At 40.1% G+C, this 19,818-nt stretch overlaps 1 protein-coding gene across 1 annotated transcript in view; it reads left to right on the top strand.

The window, feature by feature from the left end:
* The first annotated feature begins 4,965 nt into the window (after window positions 1-4,965).
* Window positions 4,966-19,818, top strand: part of oca2 (oculocutaneous albinism II) — a 66,940-nt gene continuing 52,087 nt past the window's right edge. The window contains exons 1-9 of the mRNA XM_022201946.2: window positions 4,966-5,198; window positions 8,127-8,375; window positions 12,742-12,843; window positions 15,195-15,389; window positions 15,720-15,777; window positions 16,223-16,295; window positions 17,205-17,362; window positions 17,457-17,539; window positions 19,536-19,689. Coding sequence (XP_022057638.2) covers window positions 8,134-8,375; window positions 12,742-12,843; window positions 15,195-15,389; window positions 15,720-15,777; window positions 16,223-16,295; window positions 17,205-17,362; window positions 17,457-17,539; window positions 19,536-19,689 — 1,065 coding nt within the window. The 5' untranslated portion in view covers window positions 4,966-5,198; window positions 8,127-8,133. The remainder of the gene's footprint in view (window positions 5,199-8,126; window positions 8,376-12,741; window positions 12,844-15,194; window positions 15,390-15,719; window positions 15,778-16,222; window positions 16,296-17,204; window positions 17,363-17,456; window positions 17,540-19,535; window positions 19,690-19,818) is intronic.

Here is a 19,818-nt window from a genome sequence, read left to right as displayed (position 1 = left end):
TTGTTTTCTCAACTGAAGCAAAATACTCGACTCAGACTTCAAGTCACTGTAGTATCTGATCTGAGATGCATTATTTAATCACTGAATGTAATTCATACCGTTATAAATGTCAAATAGCCAATCGTACTCCGTTTCTATAAGGACCCAGACTGTGTGGTGTCTTTGTGTTTGCTCCAGAGTAAAAGAAACCTAAAGACACCCTCAGGCTGAACTGTCTAAATTACTGTGGAATGGATTGGCATGGTGAATAATCGCTTAGATTTTTTCCTCTGTTAGTATGACAGTGTGGTTTTAGACAGATGAAAGTGTCTGAGAAAGTGTCTCAGTGAGTGTTAAATAACTTGCCATGAATTTGAAGAATCTAAATCCTTCACTGATGTAAAACCAATACCACAATGAAAAAAACACTGAACTAAAAAGTTCTGCTCGAGTAAAAGGGCATAGAATTATCAGAAAAATGCACTTTTGCGGTAAAGCTTCTTGTTCCGCATTAAAATTGCCCTTGACTTAAGGAAACTGATCAGCCACACCATTAAAAGCACCTGCCTAATATTAATAATAACAGCTCGGTGAGGACATGAACACAGGAACATTTAGAGTCCTGTGGTGTCTGGTACCAAGATGTTAACATTAGATCTTTTGAGTCCTCTGAATTGCAGAGTAAGGCTTCTGTAAATCAGGTTTATTGTGGAATTTAAGGCTCTGGGTCATGTTCCTCGAACTCTTTCTGAGTACGCTTGTGTGGGGTAAGGTACATTGCCCTGCTAAGGGAGGCCACTGCTGTCTGGGAGGGCTGCATACCTGATCTGGAACATTGTTTGTGTGGGTGCTGCTAATATCCACATGAATGGCAGGACCCAAGATTTCCCAGCAGAACAGTGTATTGTAAGAAGATAATCAGGGTTTTTCATATTCATTGTGACGTAATGGCTAATTGGTCTGGATTCTGTACTTACTACATGTTTCCCTTGAGGATAAATATGACATTTTGACAAAAGGGAATGAAAAAAACAAAAAAACAAAACGTTTTTAGGGTTGTTGGAATGGCTACAAATCAAAATGTACAAGTGACTGTAACAAGCAATGGCAAATATTAGTTTATATTGGAGCCAAATTAAAGCCTTTTATAAAACCAAATGGAAGCCTAAACACCATCTTTTCTGACTGGACATTCCAGATATGAGAAGCTTTATTGTTTATTATTGGTAGCATAATTTCACTACAACTTCTCATATAACTGAATAGAGCAGAAGCAGTGACACTGGAACCACTGACTGAAGCTAACTCATTCAGCATCACTGCTATGTTAGCTAACAGGCTAGGTGCATTACACACATTTTAGTTAATGCTGAAATTTTATTTAAGGGAGCAGTAAAATTGGAACCCATGAAGAAAAACTTTTTTGTTTGTTTTATTTATTTACTGAAATAGCTGGATACCAGAATGCTGGATAAAGTTGTCACAACGATAAAAATGCCTTTTTCCATCCCCTACTTTGACTGAGCTAACCTTCTGAAAGGGAAAATGTTTATTTTGCTAAAACAAATGCTTGTAGATTATAATTACTAAATGTATTAATATTAATATAACCTGAACCTTGGTGCCTTAGAAACCTAAAATAATAATTCATTTAAAAATAATTTAATTATTTAAAAAAAAAAAAAGCTTTAAAAGTGACGACAATTTTGGCCTTTGCTCCCAATCATGTGACACCGGAACGGCCAAACCACAGTCTATGGGCCGAACTTCAGGTGAGTCTGTATGTTTCTGACAGTAACTAATCACAAATGTTATATCTAGTGTGATTCCCTGTCAATAGAAAAAATTTTTTAACTATTATTTAAGCTAGCTATCCAGCTAGCAGGCTAACGTACAAGCAGCTATATGAACGAAGCCACATCCAGAAAGAGGAGATTTCAACACAGAGTAAAACCTGGAAGAGCTAGTTTACTTCACAGAGCCAAAACAGCTGATGCATTAAGGCAGACATATCAAGCAAACATTTTCATAACATGTAGTTTAGTGTGATGTAGGCCTGTTTTCTCAGAAGCGTATTTTAAAGTTTATATTAGGGATTAATGTTGACTGTGTTTTCAGGAACTGTGCTTCACTGAAAGAATGCAAAGTGCACCATCAACAAACTTCTTGTGATCGGATATTAAAAAGAAAATACCATAAAATTTTAGGTATTTATGAACGGAAGGCTCCAATATGCAACCAAAGTTCATTCACATGAATCCATTTTTCCTAATCACAGATCCACAATGATGTCTGATGATGACTGCTGCCCTTCGTCACCCTGTGTCACATGACTTAGTTGGTGTGAATCATTCAGCTTGTGAGTGTTTGAAATTACCAACGCCCAGTAGTGAATAACATATTCATCCACAACTCCTAAAGTCTGTAGTGAGACTAGTTCACATCATTCAGAGGCCCCTGGCTTACTCTCCTCTGTCTTGTTTTTGCTCATGTGATTTCTCTAGTCTCTCTACTATATCTCACATCAGCACACAAGACCAGTTTGCAGTCTGCCCCCCTGGACATCTTTTTCATCCCCTGATGTCACAGGCAAACCCTGAGTCCAGACCAGGTGACTTCAGACGCTCAATGGGAAACATTGTCCTCACTGACTTCTGAGAATGAAGATGGCAAATGCTGCAACTCCACACACTGTGAATTCTTAAGATTTTAGAGAAGAGTTTCTGGAAATAGATTATTTTCACTGATTTTGCTGGATGGATCATTTTCATTGAAGGCAGGTTTTAATGGTGGGACTTTCTAATTACTTAAGTCCTGTTAGTGTGGTTCACTGGCTTTTACTCACAGATGGCAGGATGTTAAAAGCCTAATCTGTTCAGCTGTGTTGAGTCAAAGGTAAATGTAGTAAGAGATTAAAGCTACACTCCCTTCAAATCCCTAAATTTTATATAGAATTGTTGTTGTTTTTGAAAATGTGACAGTTTCAGTTGTGCATGTTCAGAAAAAAACCCAAACTGCTCTCAAAGAAAAAACAAGAAAACTGTATTTACTCTTTCAGATTTAATAACTCTGCGGAACTACTTTTGCTATAACTCACAACAACTTTTGCATTCCCTTGCAAATGGTAACAGGTGCACATATTCAGAGCACCAGACAGTCTATTGCAGGAGCTAAATTCCAAAGGAAAAACATATTTACATTTAGAGCTTCACCGTCAGAGTGTTTCCCTGGACAAGCAATGAGTTGTAACCGGAGTGACCCAGCGCAGCAGCTGTTCGTTTGGATCAGAAGGAATGTAAAGCATATTGCAAGGAAAAGCAAAAGTGTTGTGAGGTAAAGCCAATCCAAAAATTCCAGCAGTGACCCTTGCGTGGCTCTGTAGTGTCCTCAGCGGCTGTTCTGTCAAATATAAAACATCTTGGTGCTGAAACATCAACATAAATACAGGTCAGTCTGGATCACTTTCAGTCTTTTGTGGCCTCTGGGTTTTGAGTTTGAACCTTAGCTCTCTAAGCTGATTACAAGTGGGTGTCATTTGATGTGCAGCTAATCAGTACCCAAAAGGACCAAAGTTACTTTTTTTGACAGTGATTTTAATTAGACGGTGTCTTTACCTAAACTTCTGACCCTCTGTCCTTTTTCTTGCTTTACCAGGTTCGCTCTCACCTCTCCCACAAGCAATCTCACACTCTTTTGCACAAACACTGAAAATCATTTACATATTTTTGGTGGAATTTGAAAACAATTTCTTTTTCAGAAACAAATGCACCATATTTGCAATTTCAGCAACAAATACAAAACTTATTGATCAGTCTATGAAAGAAACAGCCTTTCAGTGATGCCTCTGCTTTATGGAGAATGATCAATTTACCATCTTTTTTTATGCATTTTGAACTTGAAGTCTTGGGGTTTAAATTTTGCTTGAACTTTCTCTGTCCCTGACCTTTCTGACCTTTCTACACCTTCAATCTGTGGAGTTGTCTCACCCCGTTGCAGCGAGTTAGACTCAGGACTTTACATGACAGCTCTCCCTCTCAGAAAAACTGAGATGTTAGTAGGGCTCAATATAACAGAGTTTTGAATAATCAGGATGCGATGATGGTTGAAAATCACTGGTTTCGCTTCTATTCGGCTCTAATCTCACTGAACAATTTTCCATTGATTGGACCTCAAAACGGTGCATAGCCTTTGTGACTGAAATTGGCTTGAAGCTGGTTCAGAAATAGTTAAGTAGGTGAAATAGATCATACCTAGTCATTGTTTCACTGCCATTTTAATGTCTATGTGTCACCCTTTCCTCCTCACGGAGTTGCTCTTGTCACTTTTTAACCCACTGTCGGCTCATTTTCCCTGCAATAAGGTGGCTAAGATTAGCTTTCAGTTAGCCCACAATCTTTCCACCTAACAATAGCCTACTTTTAGACCAGTCAAAATTCATTTTTTCCTATGAATATATTGTTTGACTCTGGACCTGTAGTCGTTTTGATGATTAAAAAAAGGAATAACGAGGAATAATGTTTGGGTTATGTCTCGTCTTAACATGGCTGTACCATAGAGAAATGGCAGTTCAAATTATTTTAACTTAATTTCAGCAGATGGGGTTGTGAAATATATTTCTTTTACAGATGCTTGTTATATATAAGTTTCTTTAACAGGAGATATTCAGGGCTTTGAGAGTTGAAACACTGAAATTGGGTCTGTTGCTCAGTGGCTTGTTGTTTGTCTACTTCAATAATCTGTCTTAAAATATTTCTTTCAGTGGTGGATTTGGAGCAAAAGGCTTTAATGGTGACGGGGAAGGCGGCTAATAATAATCCTGAGGAGTTTGATTGTAGAGGGGGAAAAAAAGTGAATGGGGAAGTTTTCTGTGGAGCTGCTATTAGTGGAGAGCAAACGGTGCCACTCCTCCATCCTCCACCTCCATACTCCCCCTTCAGAACCTCCAGGCTGCTCAGGAACATCTCCCTCCTTCACTGGGGAGAGCACAGGAGAGGAGAAGAAACACCTCGGCCTCTCTCGTCTTCAACCACGTCACTGTGCTCAAATATAGCAACAAACAGACCCCATCCCAGCATCAGTAAGAACATCAAACTCCCCTTTTTTTGAGGATTATTGGTGAGAATCACGCGTGATTTCGCTGTTGGGTTTTCATCATTCAACATTGCATCACTACTGTCATCATCACTGTCCTTGTCTATCTTCATTCTTCATTTGTCTCGGTAAGTTTGACATCCTTCAGTCTGTCTCACTGCAAATAAGCTGGAATTTCAGGTCTAAATTTGCTTCAGTTACTTCAGTGTATTACAGTAGAGGTCTTTGTTTCGAGGGTTTTAAGCATTATGCGCTAATACTGCAAGAAAATCCCTTCATTCATTCCATTAATTTGTAAAGGAATTCCTGTTGTGTGGATACAAAACTATGCTTTATATTACAATGCATAAACAATTCCTGATAGTGAATGTTTTTTACAGGTCCCTCTGTTTGCTTTGTGTATTGCCGTCTGTGTCAGTCTCATTTAAGTGTGATTAATTTTAATCTTCAATTTTTATTTGCTGTGAACCAGGGTGAACAATTTAAGTGCAGAAAAGTTGATTTCTGTGTTTTTATGTACAACTTCATACTTTAGGTCAGCTGTAATTATTATATTTGTATGAACGAAGCGGTCCCTCAGAGTGATGTGTCTTTTTCAATATTGCCGTTTGATGGATCTTTTCTTTGAGCCTGTGCCGCCTTTTGACAGACCTGTAGTCTTATTCCTCAAAGAAGTATTATCACAGAGAGCTTTCACGTGAGCAGTAATCTCATCAAATTCATGCAGCCTTTTGTGTTGATGAGGACCCCATGAGGACCCCTGTTACTGGCTTCATCCGCTGCCCTCATGCTGTGACTTATGGATGCTGTGAATCACTCAGCTGTAGTAAAGCAGGTTGGCTTCCCTCTCTGGTACTGGAGCTTGACTAAGGGGGAATGTACATTATCACGTCTGTCAGATCTGATCGCTTACATATCCAGTATAGTGTAGAGCTGCAGTGCATTGTTTCACTGTGTATGCTGTGGTTGATCTTGGCTGTACAGCAGAGCTCTTTGTTTTGTTTCCTCAGGGAAAGTTAGAGTTGAATGACTTCTGCTCCTCACTGAATCAACACTCTGTATAGGCTGTGATGCATCACTTACTGCAAGATTGCAATCTGTTGATAAGAAAACTGATAAAATTCTAAAGTTTAAATGCATTTTTGGTGCAGGTGAAGCAAGCAGAAACATGAAAAAATATGTTAGTAGACGTCACAAATTAGAAATTTACCTGCTATAACTTTAAAGTTTTGTCTCCACTAAAGCATTTTTTTGCCGGTTGTTAATGCTTGAGAGTGGCTGCAGAGATGCTTTGGTTGCTATGATGTGGAATCTCTGCGAAAGTAATTGCGAGTACCGATCAACTGACTGTCTCAGCTGACTAGTGCCTGCATGACTGACCCCAGTAGTGACTGAAATGTTCCTCCAAGCATCATTCTTCATCTCAATTGTCTGAACTGCGAGCAGTTTCTGGTCAGTTTTTTTTTTTTTTTTGCTCCTCTCACATTTTTACTCACTGTGGGCTCATTTTTCACTGCAATGTAAAGTCATGCACCTCTGTGGAAAGAAGACAACAGTAGAGAGAACTTAACGATGTCTTTTATGCAGTGTGTTGAATTTTTAATGCCGTGAACCATAAAACAGATCAAACAAAAGTTGAATTTCTTTGATAATATATTTTACAGGAATTTTAAAAACCTGGCATCAGCATTTTTTCAAAGTAACTAAAGGTGTTACCAATATTAGAGAAATTGGGGGCTGCACATAGTATAGATATTTAACTACATGCTATTTTGCTTTACTAGTCTTTACAAATGAGCCACTTTTCACACTACTTTGCACATCAACTCCAAAAAGGTATTTCACCATGCTGAATGAATCTTCCAACAACTAACTGACACCCTGCTCCTCTGCATACTGTTTTTGAGCCATAAATAAGTTTTATGTTGCTTTCATGGCTTCTCTGATTTGTTTCCATACTGATCTTGTCTCTGGTCTGTGTAAACACATCCTGCAGTTCAGCTTTGTAGTCACAGAATTTTTGTCACATGACTGTTGGTTGCAGAACTCATGGCTTCTCAGTTACGCCAAGGAATGCAGATTTTTAAGTTTTTTTTCCAGAAGCTGGTGAAAACGGTTTTCATTTGGCAAATGTTTAAATGAAAATTGTACAGTTGAGGGAATTATGGTGAAAAATCACAATTTTAACGTTAATTTGAGTTGATTTTTCCAATAGAACTGCACACGAGCTCAAAATCCAACGAGCCTTTCTGTTTTAGTCCCTGTTGTATGATACAGATGTGGATATTCAAAGACCAGCAGTATATAATTTTATTACTGTCTTGCTGTTTTTAATGTTTATGCAAAGCACTTTGAATTACCTTGTGTTGAATTGTGTTCTACAAATAAACTTGCCTTGCCTTAGCTTCAATGCTCAGCTGTTCTTGAGCACTTGTACAAGTAGAATGTGACGCCTGAGTAAAAAGTGACAGTAATGCGTGCTTTACCCAAAGGTTAACATTTTTCAGCTCTCGATGATCAGAAAAATAGCAGCTCAGCACTTCATCATGCTTTTTATATCATAATATAATATACAGTGCTACCAGAAAATATGCTTTGATAGACACAATCCCCAAAGCTGCCATTTCGTAGTAAATGTTTTCAAGGTATGTCATGTAAAGAAGCTTCTGTGACCCTCCAGTTTCTTGGTTGGCCCTTTGAGCCTCATTTAGCTCACTGTTATGGTGTTCTTGCTTTTTGCTTTGCTGTTTTGGTTGACTCTTACAGGTCTCATGCTGTTAGTAGCTGCTGTTTCTTTTGAAAAAGCTCTTTTTAACTTGCTACATATTACCTGCTTAGCACGAAATGAATGGATAGCTAGTGCTGAAACATGAAGCAGATGAAGAGAGAAACTTTCATTAGGAGTTGGTGGTGAGCAAAAACAGAGCTAAAAGGACCAGAAACATGGCTTCAGATGAATGTCCCTGTGTTAGTCGTAAACGGTGTCAGACAATGTGTTGTCTGTTTCAGTGCAATTAACTGTCTATAAAACTTTGCCTCCTTTTCCCCTGCGGCAGCCTCACCATGTATTTGGAGAACAAAAGCAACCTGGAGATTGAGATGTCTCAGACGTCGGCACAAGGCCATCAGGGCCGGAACAGCCTGAGGTCACCGGAGGCCGTTGCAGGAAACTTCGGGGAGCTTCGTCTGCTGCAGGGCATCTCAGAGAGGAGAGACACCCAGAAACTCCAGCAGTCTGCAGTTCTGCCCTCAGGACAGTGTGTCATCCACACTGAGGGCTTTGTCCCGGTTCGACAGGAGGACGGGTAAGACTACTGCAAGTGTTCTCTGTTCTTATGCTGGTTGATTGACATGAGTTTGATTTGTTATTTACTGCTGTGTTAGAGTGTGTAATTGGCTAAATTAACTGTCACTGAGCTGAGATAAAAGACTCGCAAATACTCTGTTCAAACTACAGGAGTTTTGGGGTAGTTTATCCACATTTCACCACACCTAAAAAAATAGATTCTAAACTCATGTTCAGCCTAGATTATTAACCACGCCTGTCAGCGGGGTTACTGCATTCGCTTCGGTATCTGGCTGGCTGGGTAAGTATGTATGTATGTGGGTGTGTGTGTATGTCCGGTCAGATATCTCTGCAAGTGCTGAAGTCAGGATAATCAAACTTGGCACTGAAGATCAGTCTAAGGTCCCCTGCTCAGTTGTGGAGTTAGAGGTCAGCAGATCAAGTAGGACGGGATATACGTAGGATGATCAAAATTGAAAGTTACATGTGTGACGGTAGGGGCTGCACAGTGGCAGCCAGTAGATGGCGTGGTTCTGCCATCTACTGAGGGCTTGTCTAGTTTGGAAATGTAAAGGTTTACAAATCCAGACTGAAACATCTCAAACTGCTGTCAGACTAATTGTAACCACCCTGATAATATCAAACATTTTGTACATTTATGATTTAAAATTTGGACAATTCAGTCATGTTTGCACCTTTAGCAGCAGACTGAAACCCTCGAGGCTAATGTTAGCTATAGATATTAAAAACTGACCAATTCTCATGTCCAGTTCTCGCTGGTGATCCGTGTCCACTGCTTTTTCTCAATCACTTTTCCATCCAGATGCTTTTAGATTTCAGTACTACTAACTTTACAACAAGTTGCTGCTCCACAGTCTCCATTTTGGTTATAAATAGATTGTGCCACACTGATTACAGTAGACGTTTTTGTCTTTGTCTGTAAACCTCCTACCAGTGCTTAATATAATATAATAACTACGGATTAAATGACTTTGTCCACAAAGAGAGATGTTTCTTGTGCTTGTGAGCCATCAGACTGCTGTTCTCTCCATCCAACTGACTATTTTAGTGTCTTTCAGCTCTTGCTTTGTTTATGAAACCTACATATTTGCTGATTTGGTTCACTCTAAACCTACCACTGTATACCTCCTACTTAGCAGATAGACAAGAGTATTCATCTGCTATAGTCCATACATGTCCATCAGGAGTTAGTGGAGAGTAAAATATAACTTAAAACAGAGTAAATGTTTGCCAGGAGGACATAAACATGACACCAAAATGATGCTAATGTCACTCTCTAATGGCTGGTTGTCCACATAAGAAGCTATTTGTCAGCAAACTAGCTATATTAAAGAGGGATATTAGGTCAAAGCTTGTTTACAGATGGTTTCCAATGCCCCAAATTGCTAAAGAAAAGGTAACATAGAATAAAAACTTGTGTTTAAAGTCCTCAATGACTAATTGGTTACACATTAACAGTTGCTTTTGCTTATTCTTTCGTCTTCCTGGCTTTTCTATTTAAACGTGACAAGAATTTGAACCTTACGTGCAGAAACATATTACACATGCCCTGCTGGTTAAATCTTCTAGAGCACGTATGGACATATGTGGAAAACACTTGAAGTTTCCAGTAGAGTATGAACATTCACACACACACACACACACACACACACACACACACACACACACACACACACACACACACACACACACACACACACACACACACAGAGACTTAGTTAGATGTGTGTGGCTGAGGGTGTGTTTCTCGCTGGGCGCTAATCTCAAGCCCATGGCTGTGACGTTATCGGGATTAAACTGGGGAATTTTTTTCTTCTTGGCCTAAGTGAGAGTTGTACACTATAAAGACGACAGCCGATAGTGGTGTTTCCCATGAACAGCTCTATTGTGGATCACATGAGCTGCCTTGTATCTGGCATTTTACGCTGATCAGGTACTGTGCAATAATCAGACAGAAAGGATAAACGGAACATTAAGATTCACTTCAAAGAGACAGAAATTGAAATGTGACAATGAAGCCGATTAACAAATAAGTTAAATGAGTTCATAAGACTGAGTTTATAGTTTCCTCTAAGAGCTCTTCAGCAGCTTCCTGTGTACAGTAATAAAAGCTGTGAGGCAGTGCTGGTGTTACACACTGGAACATGATTGCATTCGACAAGTTGGCAATTTTTTTCTGGCCAAGAAGCTCATGCCTCCATAGAAAGAATGCTGCATCGGTGGTAGCTGTCAGGATGTCTGTCTGGCACTTATAAAATATGTTTGAACACTGGAGGGTAATGTGACGTGTGAGGCTTACCCCGGTCTTTTTAAGCTTGAAGGTTAGTAGGTAAAGCAAGTTTTGACGCTTTTCTGTAAAAAATTTACTGTAGATCGTGGTTTATGTCGTGCCCATGAAAACTGGTCATGTTTCAGCTGGTTAAGTTTGTCAGTGTCAGATAAATCTCTTCATACTTGAAAGTATATGTGTGAGTTTTAAATCAAAGGTCTGTGGCGACATTTCCCAACTGATGCACTGGTACTGATGCATTTCACATCCTAGCAATGATTGTTTTGCTAGAGCTACAGAAGAGTCTTTTAAGGAAAAAGGAGCATTTTGATGTTCTCGATTGAAAATAAACTTGGCACTCACAGAAAGCATTTTAGTCTTAGTCAAGGTATACATCATAAGCACAGCAGCAGCGTTTGTGTAGTTACTTTTGCTGCCAGAAGGGGGAGACTGAGTAACAAATCAAGTGAGAAGAGCAGTCATTTTCTCATAGACTTCTTTTCGCAATCAGAGGAGTCGCCCCCTGCTGGCTGTTAAAAAAATGTCTTTACATAGGCTTATTGACCAATTGAACCTTTGGATAACAAAAGCAAGATATTTTCCTCAGGAGATCAAAAAAAGGAAAACTAAGTAACTTCTACTTCTTTTAGTTCCTTTAAGCTGGCTTGATTCTCTTGGATAAAGTTTTGCTTAAATAGTGCCTCGTGTGTTGAAATGGTAACCAGAACCGAAACAGCACTTTTTGTCTGTTAAAATGGATTAAAAAAACAAAACATGATGACAGGTTTTGGTGTTCATCCCTGGTCTCTGATCCGTTCACATAGGCACAATATGAAAGTCATCCTGTATAAGACAAAACATGTAACAGATATAAAGTTATAATGAGGCTTTGTTTTTGCAGGAATTTTGATCTTAAATAAATTTTAATAATATATCGGAAGTAGTTTTGCTGAAATGAAGATTAACTCCAGCATGTAGCCATTTCCTGTTGGTCAGTATTCATCACCATGACTGGTCATTGTAAGTGCTCCAAAAATACCCCTGTGTAACTCCTTCTAACTTCAGCTTCAGTTTGCTTTCTGTCTCGGCTTAATTTCCTCTGAAGACTCGTAAGTAAAGTGCAGTCTCTCTGTCAGATCACATTTAGGGGTCAAGATCGGAGTCAGGTCAGGGGAGTAAAGGGAGAGAAAACATTTGTAGACATGCACTAAATCTCTTTATTGTTGTATAAGACTATCGAAGAGGATTAATGCAGCAGACTTGCCCAAACGTAATCTACTACTTTATCCAACACCCTTGCCACATTCATTGCTTCAAAGCACCCGAATATGTTCGGTAACGCCTGCCAGACTGTGTAAGACAATAATAACAACACAAATGAGGCATTATTAACCAAAGAATTCAACTTAAACGTTACAAAAATATCACAAATCTCAACTTCATAATCCTCATAATGATGGTTTAATTAACCTGAAATAGTTCAGTAGAAATACAAGCCAAAAATATTTGCTTTTGCTTGAAGGAATGCTGAATTTAAGCAACAAACCCTTTTGACAGGCAGAGGACATAAAGCCGTCAAGATTATAAGATTAGCTGAGGGACGCCTTTAATTTTCTGAAAGATTTATGCTTTCATTCAGTCGTTTGCTGTTACGTAACAATTCTGATGAGATCTCTGCTGTCGTCAAAGTGAGTGCCGAGAGGACAGCGGGCTTGATAGAAGAGTGGATTTTGAGCATGTAGTGCTGCTGCATACATTCACACATTATATATGGGTGTTATGATATAATAGCTGCTGACAGATGTAGAGTGTGTTTGTTGGTTGAGACCCAGCTGAGAGGCAGCAGCTCCTGCAGGCAGCCACTTGAGGGCTACAGTGCAGCAGCGGGGTGACAAAAGACCCTTTAATGATCTCCTCAGGTGTTGAGTCACCAGCTGCTCACCCACCTTTGTGCCACCTGGAGGTCTGACGCGTCACTTTAACCGGTGACTGACAGCTGAGCTTTTCTCTATTGGGTTCAAAGTTTAGTTTTTCCTCGTTGTTTTTGTGCTATTTTTGGCTTTTTTTTCCTAAAGTTCATTGTTTTCCATTACAGTTTCAGGCATAACTTCAGTGCTGTGAACATTCTCCGGGGAAAATCTAATTCAGCAAACGTTTCTGAGCGATCGCCTCTGCTGAGATTCTCGCAAGATGACAGGTGAGTAGTCTGTCAGGATTTTAGTTATAGATCATGTATGGAGACAGTGGGTCAGTATGCAGAGACAGAGAGTTACAGTAATCCAGGTTGGATGTCGGTGGCCTAAAGGGGCTGAAAAGTGACCACAAGTGAACAAACACAATCACTTTAGGCTTTTTATCATTCAGAGACAGTTTTAGCCACCTAGTTCGATCTGTAACGCTTCTCCTTATGTGTGCATTGTTACATTCCCTTTGAATGTAAATAGGAGAAAACAAGTCAGTCAAAGAATGTGCAGGAGACAGAGCGAATGTGGAAAAAAACCAAAACTTTTTTTTAGCGTTATCTCAAATTTTAACTTTTTTTCCACTTTTAAAGAGTCTCAAAGTGTGAGGTAATGAGGGATGGGTTTGGTTCACGTCATCAGAAAAAAAACCACAAACACAACACATCGTCTGCTAATGTAAAGAAACACTTTACTGAATAACACATAGGAGCTAACAACCATTACCCTAGTGTATCTGAACAGAAAAACAGCTACATGAATGCAGACTGTTACGATCCAACCTCTCGGGGCTGGCTGGATGCAACAAAATAACCAGATGTTATTGGTTTAGGTGAAGGGATTTATTGCTTAGTAGTAAAAGGGAACGAAAAGGTGACCACAAAACACAAGACTGGCGGGTGTTGCTAAAACAAAGAACAGAATAAAACATAACAAAGGCTAACAGAGTTTAAAACTGAGCTAAACACAAAGAAAACAACTAAACTCCCTAGCCAAACAGAACTACAGAAGCAACACCCACCACCAGGAACAAAAACTAATACAAAAGGTGTACAAACAAACTAAACAAAACTGGTGCCTCTGCATAATGAGCATAGTTTACAAAAGCTCAGCATACATGGTGGTTTCTATACCAAGTTAGCAACTACACAAGTGGAGCCTCAGTCTCCACACTAAACAAAAGCTGCTAACAAAAGGTCAGAGTTGTCTGGAGCACAACCACAAGCGCTTCCAGACCGAAAGACCACACAAAAGTACCCAAAACCACGAAACAGAGAGCACCAGGGTGGACTGGTCTAAACACCAGCCACCAAGACTGATGGTATGGTGGGTCTTTATAGTCGGCAGGTGTGGTGCCTGGCTGCCTCTGGTTGATTGAAGGAGGAGGAGCTGGAGGGTGGTCCAATGAGGACGGCCGGAGGGCGGGGAGAACCAGACGAGAGTGCAGGTTGTCATCAGCTCGGTCGTCAGCTGAAACGGCCGGCAGCTGGGGCTCCAAAAGACTCTGCAACAAGCCACAGCTGCACCCACACACAAACTTCTCCCAAACAGAAGGCCCAACAAAGCACCACCTCAAGAACAAACGGCACACCAATACTGGTGGCCGTAACACAGACGTTTTGAGGGCACCATCTAGAGATCTAAATTTACGTACACAGACTTAAGTATGATTGCACACAGTAAATGTAGTGAACTATGTAGTAAATATGGAGTGACATTTGGACACAGTTTCGATCTTTTTCTGCTAGCTTACTGCTAGCTTGGTAGTGAGTGGACAAGGTGATTAGCTGAACAGTAGGCAGGGACAGCATACAAACATGATTTGAAAAAGGCCATTAACTGAAATTAAGTAGTGTTACTATGAACATAAGAATGATTAAATAACATTGTACAGAGATTAGCTTCTCTGGTGGCCTGAATGTTTTTTTATGTTAGAATTTGATCTTACAAGTTGTTATCCAGGTCTGATTTTCAATAGTTTGTATTTAATTTGTTTTATTATTTGTCCTATTTTCCTCATATTTTTGTTGTTGCCTGTCTTATACCATCTACAGCACTTTAGTCAACTGTGGTTGTTTAAATGTGTGCTACGTAAACAAACTTGATTTTATTGACAATAATGAACTATTATGTCATTTGCATTTTAATACAATTTATAACTATTTGTTTCACAGTGTCTTGTTTATTTATTTATTTATTTGGTATTGAAAACTATGGGACTTCATAATCGGGAAATGCTGTAATCCTTGTGGTTTTGTGTGGGGGGTTTTTTTTGTGTGTGTGTGTGTTTTTTGAGATTATGTTTTCCTTTTAATGCTTCATGTTTGACCAAATCACAATGACATGCTGCAGTTTCATTTCATAAAATGACACAATACAACACTGCTGTACCTCCCTTCTTACACTGATTCAGTTGGCAGTAGTGCACAACAGGTGTAATTAAATTGTAACTACTGGAGGGTTTTTTTAAAAAAACATTTTTAAATTTAGGAGCTTTTAGAGATCCACGTCTGGTGTCTTTAATGTCGATGCTGTGACTGTAGCGGCTGATGTCTGACAGTGATTGACTGTGATTCTTCTTTTCCAGTATAACCTACTTGACCCTACATGACCCCAGCTTTGTTGGAGGGGAAGAGCCCTGGGACAGCGGTTCCCTGGACGTGGAGAGGAGGTACCGCCTGGGCAGCGAGGTCACCAGCCTGTCGCTGTCCCGCTCCAGCTCCTCCGAGAAGAACGACCCCCTGGACCTCAACCTCGGCTTCAAATTCACCAGCAGTGTGAAGTGAGAGCCCTCACCATATTTGTAGGAGAAAATACAGCTGCCTGAATAGTTTTATATACTGATATACCCAACCTTTTCTTTCCTTTTAATATGATGTCTGATATCTTTAACAGACCTGATGAGGTGAAATTGTATCAGAAAAAAACAGAAAATATGAGACAAAAGTACAAAAAATAAATCAAATTTTGTGTTTTTATATTATTTCTTACACTTCCTATAACTTTGGGACACCACAACCTCTGGGTTTGAAAGCGCTGCCAGACAGTATTCTGTCATACTAAGCTGTGTTTCATTCTGTTCTATTTACTATCTTTTTTTTTGTCTTTGCAGATGCTGCTTTAGAGTCTCCAAAGTTGCCACTATCTTTGCTATTGTCATTCTCTGCAGTGTAAGTGGATTTATCCCCTTAAAGAGGGCTGACATCTTTGATAAATAATAAAACAGCTTATTATATAAAACAACCCAAACTTGTAATTTATGAGAAAAAAACTGAAATGAGAGACACAGTTTAAAAAAAAAAAACAATTTTATTTTTTCTACATTCAAGCTAATTCAAATGTAGTGCCTCTACTGCATATGAACCAAATACTTTGTACATTTTAGACACTTAACCCTGCTGATGAACCTCCAAATAAGTATTTAGATAAGGACTCCTACAGGACCACTATGTTTATGTCAGGTCTAGTTCTCAGTGGGTTTAGCACAACCCATGCTTAAGACTTTTACCATTTGAGGTTAAGGAGGTCACCTTTTACACATTATGCATTTGTATGTAATGAATCCCTAGAGAGGAGTGCAACACGTTTCTCATACTGTCATTATTTTGGTTTCAGCTGTTCTTCAGCATGTATCCGGATCGAGACAACCCCTGGAGGATGCTGGCAGTTTCTCCGACAGAAAGCTTTTGTATCTTTTCCTTCTGTGTTATCGTAGACACATGTTGCTGTTTCTGAAATTAGCAACGAAAAGTGGGCTGCAAAGAGTCCAGCAGAGCTCTAATTAAGTCACAGTGAAGAGGAGGGGGCGGAACATTGAGCAGCCGTGTTTTACTCTGAGTGTGAGGGCACGCTGAGAAACAAGGGCGCAGGATAAATTACTGTGGAAGACACTCAGTGCTGCTGGTAAATGGAAGTGGTTGCAATCTAACAGGTGAAATGAGGATCTGTTTCTCCCATCCATGAATTCTGCATCAACAACAGATTTAGTGTAGCCTAGCCGTGGTAGACAACCCACGGTAACAAATTTAATTCTCTGCCAGGGTGGGTCTAGTTACCCTCCATAAGGCTCGAGGTTGGATGCTCCTAAAACTGGCCGAACGAATCACCATGAAGTGTAGAGTCAGAAGGCGGGCGTAACGAAGTGACGACAGAGGCGCGACGATTCTGACAGAAACAACCGGAAACAACTAGCTTAGCCGCGCTAGACAACCCACGGCAACAAATTTAATTCTCTGCCAGGGTCGACAACAAAAACGACAACAGTCGTTGAGCTCCATTAGCACCGACTCTGAATAATCTTTCTGTTAACATGTCTGTAATATACTTGAGCTTCACCCATTGACTGTATAAATAAGGCTTCACCGAACTACCATTTCCAGTGCTCCAGGAGCCTATTCGTTGCGCTGATTGGTTGTATACCTACCCAATTGCTGCAGAGTGATTTGATAGACAACCTTTTAGCCTGCCTCCCTCCCTGTCGAGCGTGCCTAGACCCTTGCGTCTTCAGAACATGGGTCTAGCGCGACTAGGCTAGATTTAGTGCATTTCAGATACAGAATCAGAACACATCCATATTTCTGTCTTAACGGTCTCACAGCGATGAATGTGACAAATTTTCGAGACAACGCTTTGCTGAAGCTACAAGTTGCCGGGCCTTTTGCAGGAGGTGTGATAGACTTCAACACCCAGGAGTACATCCTGATCCAGGTGGAGCAGACAGAGCCATCAGGACAGCGGAGGAGGAGGACGCAGCAGGTAAATGGTGCTGTGAGATCAGTTGTCTTTGGTGTTGGTGCATCTTTTCCAAAGTGAAAAACGAACCCATTTGTCTTCTACCCTTTGCCAACAGGTGATTCATAATTGGACCATTCCTCTACATGCTGAAAGAAGTGACCAGATACTGTTAACAAAAACCTTTGAGATGCTCAGCAGGTACTAAGAACACTGTATGACACTGTGTTGACCGGAAGAGGATGATTTTAATGTAAATGTGGACCTAAAAGTGGTGTGATAGCTTATTTAATTTGTCACCTAAACACTGGGAGACTGTACACAGAAAAACATGAACACCAAGGTTGCAGTGTAAAATAATTACATCTTGTGTCTTTGTCTAAAGAACTTCAATAAACTCAACAGAAAACATCCTGAGGTCAAGGAAAGATGTGATTGACTGGGTCACATCATGGCTGTCTCTTAGATACTTCTGGTTTATTTCACTCAGAAGCCTTTGAAAAGTCTACTTGTCTACAGTTTAGTCTCTTTTGTAAAAGTGTGCACTTTCCGAGTTTATCTGTTTGTGGTGCTAAACCAAAGTCGGTCAATTCCAAAATTGAAAACCCAAAGATTAAAAGGCACACACAAGCTTCAGAGCAAAGAAGAATAATCTCAATTCCACTAACCTATTCAGGCCAAGAAAATATGGCAATGTGTTGGCCTTCATTAGAGCATCATCATAGCATCTATGAATGTGTTAAATGCAAATATTTCTTAAAAGTGTGTTTGTTATGTTCTTGTTTGCAAATTGGCATTCCTCTTCTTCCATCCATCCATTCTCTACACCGCTTAATCCTCATTAGGGTCTTGGATGGGGCTGGAGCCTATCCCAGCTGACTCGGGCGAAGAAAGGGGAGACCGTCCCCAGTCTGTCAGCAGGGCTATATATACAGACAAACAATCACACTCGCACCTATGGGCAATTTCAAATAATCAATTAACCTTAGTACATTTTTGGACTGTGAGAGGAAGCCAGAATACCCAGAGAAAACCCACGCATGCACAGGGAGAACATGCAAACTCCATGCAGAAAGATCCCAGCAAGTCCAGGACGTGAACCGGGGATCTTCTCGCTGCACGGTGAAAGTGCTAAACACCAGGCCACTGTGGAGCCCCATTCCTCTTCTTTCCTCCCTTATATGGCCTATTTCTGCCTTTCTTGGTACAGCCACACTGCACATCAGTGGTGTAGCGTGAAAGCATTGGCAGGATTGTACACATGCACTTTTGAAAACAGATGTGATCATGGTGGCCAAAAAGTCCGCAGTGAACATTTAAACCACTGGAGGTCGCTAAAACAAGATTTCCAGATGCTGTGAGGTTGGCCTTTAAACATCTAGAAAATGCTCAAAATATAAATTTACTGTGTACAATATTTCTTTTCTGCACAGAAGTATAATGCACAAATATTTCAGCTCATGTTCAATATTAGTGACCATATGAAATTATCTGCTGTATCCTTCCATAGAATCCTGTATTATATCAAGGATCAATATCACAAAAATGTACATACACGTATTTTATATCAGTTTGTTGTTGGCACAGATCATCTAAAGGTTGCCACACTGACTAAGTGCATAAAAGGCTTTAACAAAAGACTGAACTACAGTAATGCAGTAACGTCTAATTCATCAATGAGGCCCCCTGGTGACACAGAATGGAGTCGTAGGTCCAGAGAGCTTCTGTTTGGTGTTACCATGTGACTGTTTCAACAAGGCCTTAAGAAATTTGACAGCAGCTTTCAATATAATGCTGCATAATCCCATGTGATGTTAGGTTATTGTACAGTGTTCTTTTCATGTAAAAAAAAACAAAACAAACAGTAGTAGTGCACTTGGAGAACATAGTCTGAGGCACAATTCAAGCAAAACTACACCAAGATTTAATGATTCTTTCTTTGCACATGCTCCACCTCTCCAAGTTTCCTAAACGTCAGTCTAGTAGTTAAGCAGTTAAAGGAATCTTAATGCCAAACAAAAGGCACTGAAAACATACCTCTGCCTCAGCCTTGGTAGAGGAATCATGTACGGTGTTTGTGGTACTTTGTCTCCGCCATTCGACTTCTGCAAGAATTTTCTTGTTTACGGATTTTCAAACGAAAGAAAAACCATCACACCTTCATCCTCGCTGCTTTGCCGTTTCGTTTCCCACACAGTGACCCCATCATCATCACGATCCAGGCCTTCCCGGAGGATAACGAGGTGGTGCCGCTGTCCATGACCCACCAGTCGCTCTACGTCAGCGTTGAGACTCAGGTGGCCATCGCTGGAATCATCTTAGCTGGAGTCTATGTTCTCATCATCTTTGAGGTAAAATGGCCTGTGATGCTCATACTGTTGATGAACGAGTTTGTGTCGAAATGTGTGATACGTACAGTGCAGCCTGAGAAGAAGGACACATAAAATGCTGGGTCGTGTATTTGGCAACTTGTGTGTGCA

Source organism: Acanthochromis polyacanthus, chromosome 4, assembly GCF_021347895.1.
Source record: "Acanthochromis polyacanthus isolate Apoly-LR-REF ecotype Palm Island chromosome 4, KAUST_Apoly_ChrSc, whole genome shotgun sequence".
NCBI lineage: Eukaryota > Metazoa > Chordata > Actinopteri > Pomacentridae > Acanthochromis > Acanthochromis polyacanthus.
Note: the sequence above shows the minus strand (reverse complement) of the source record. Positions and strands in the feature narration are given on the sequence as shown.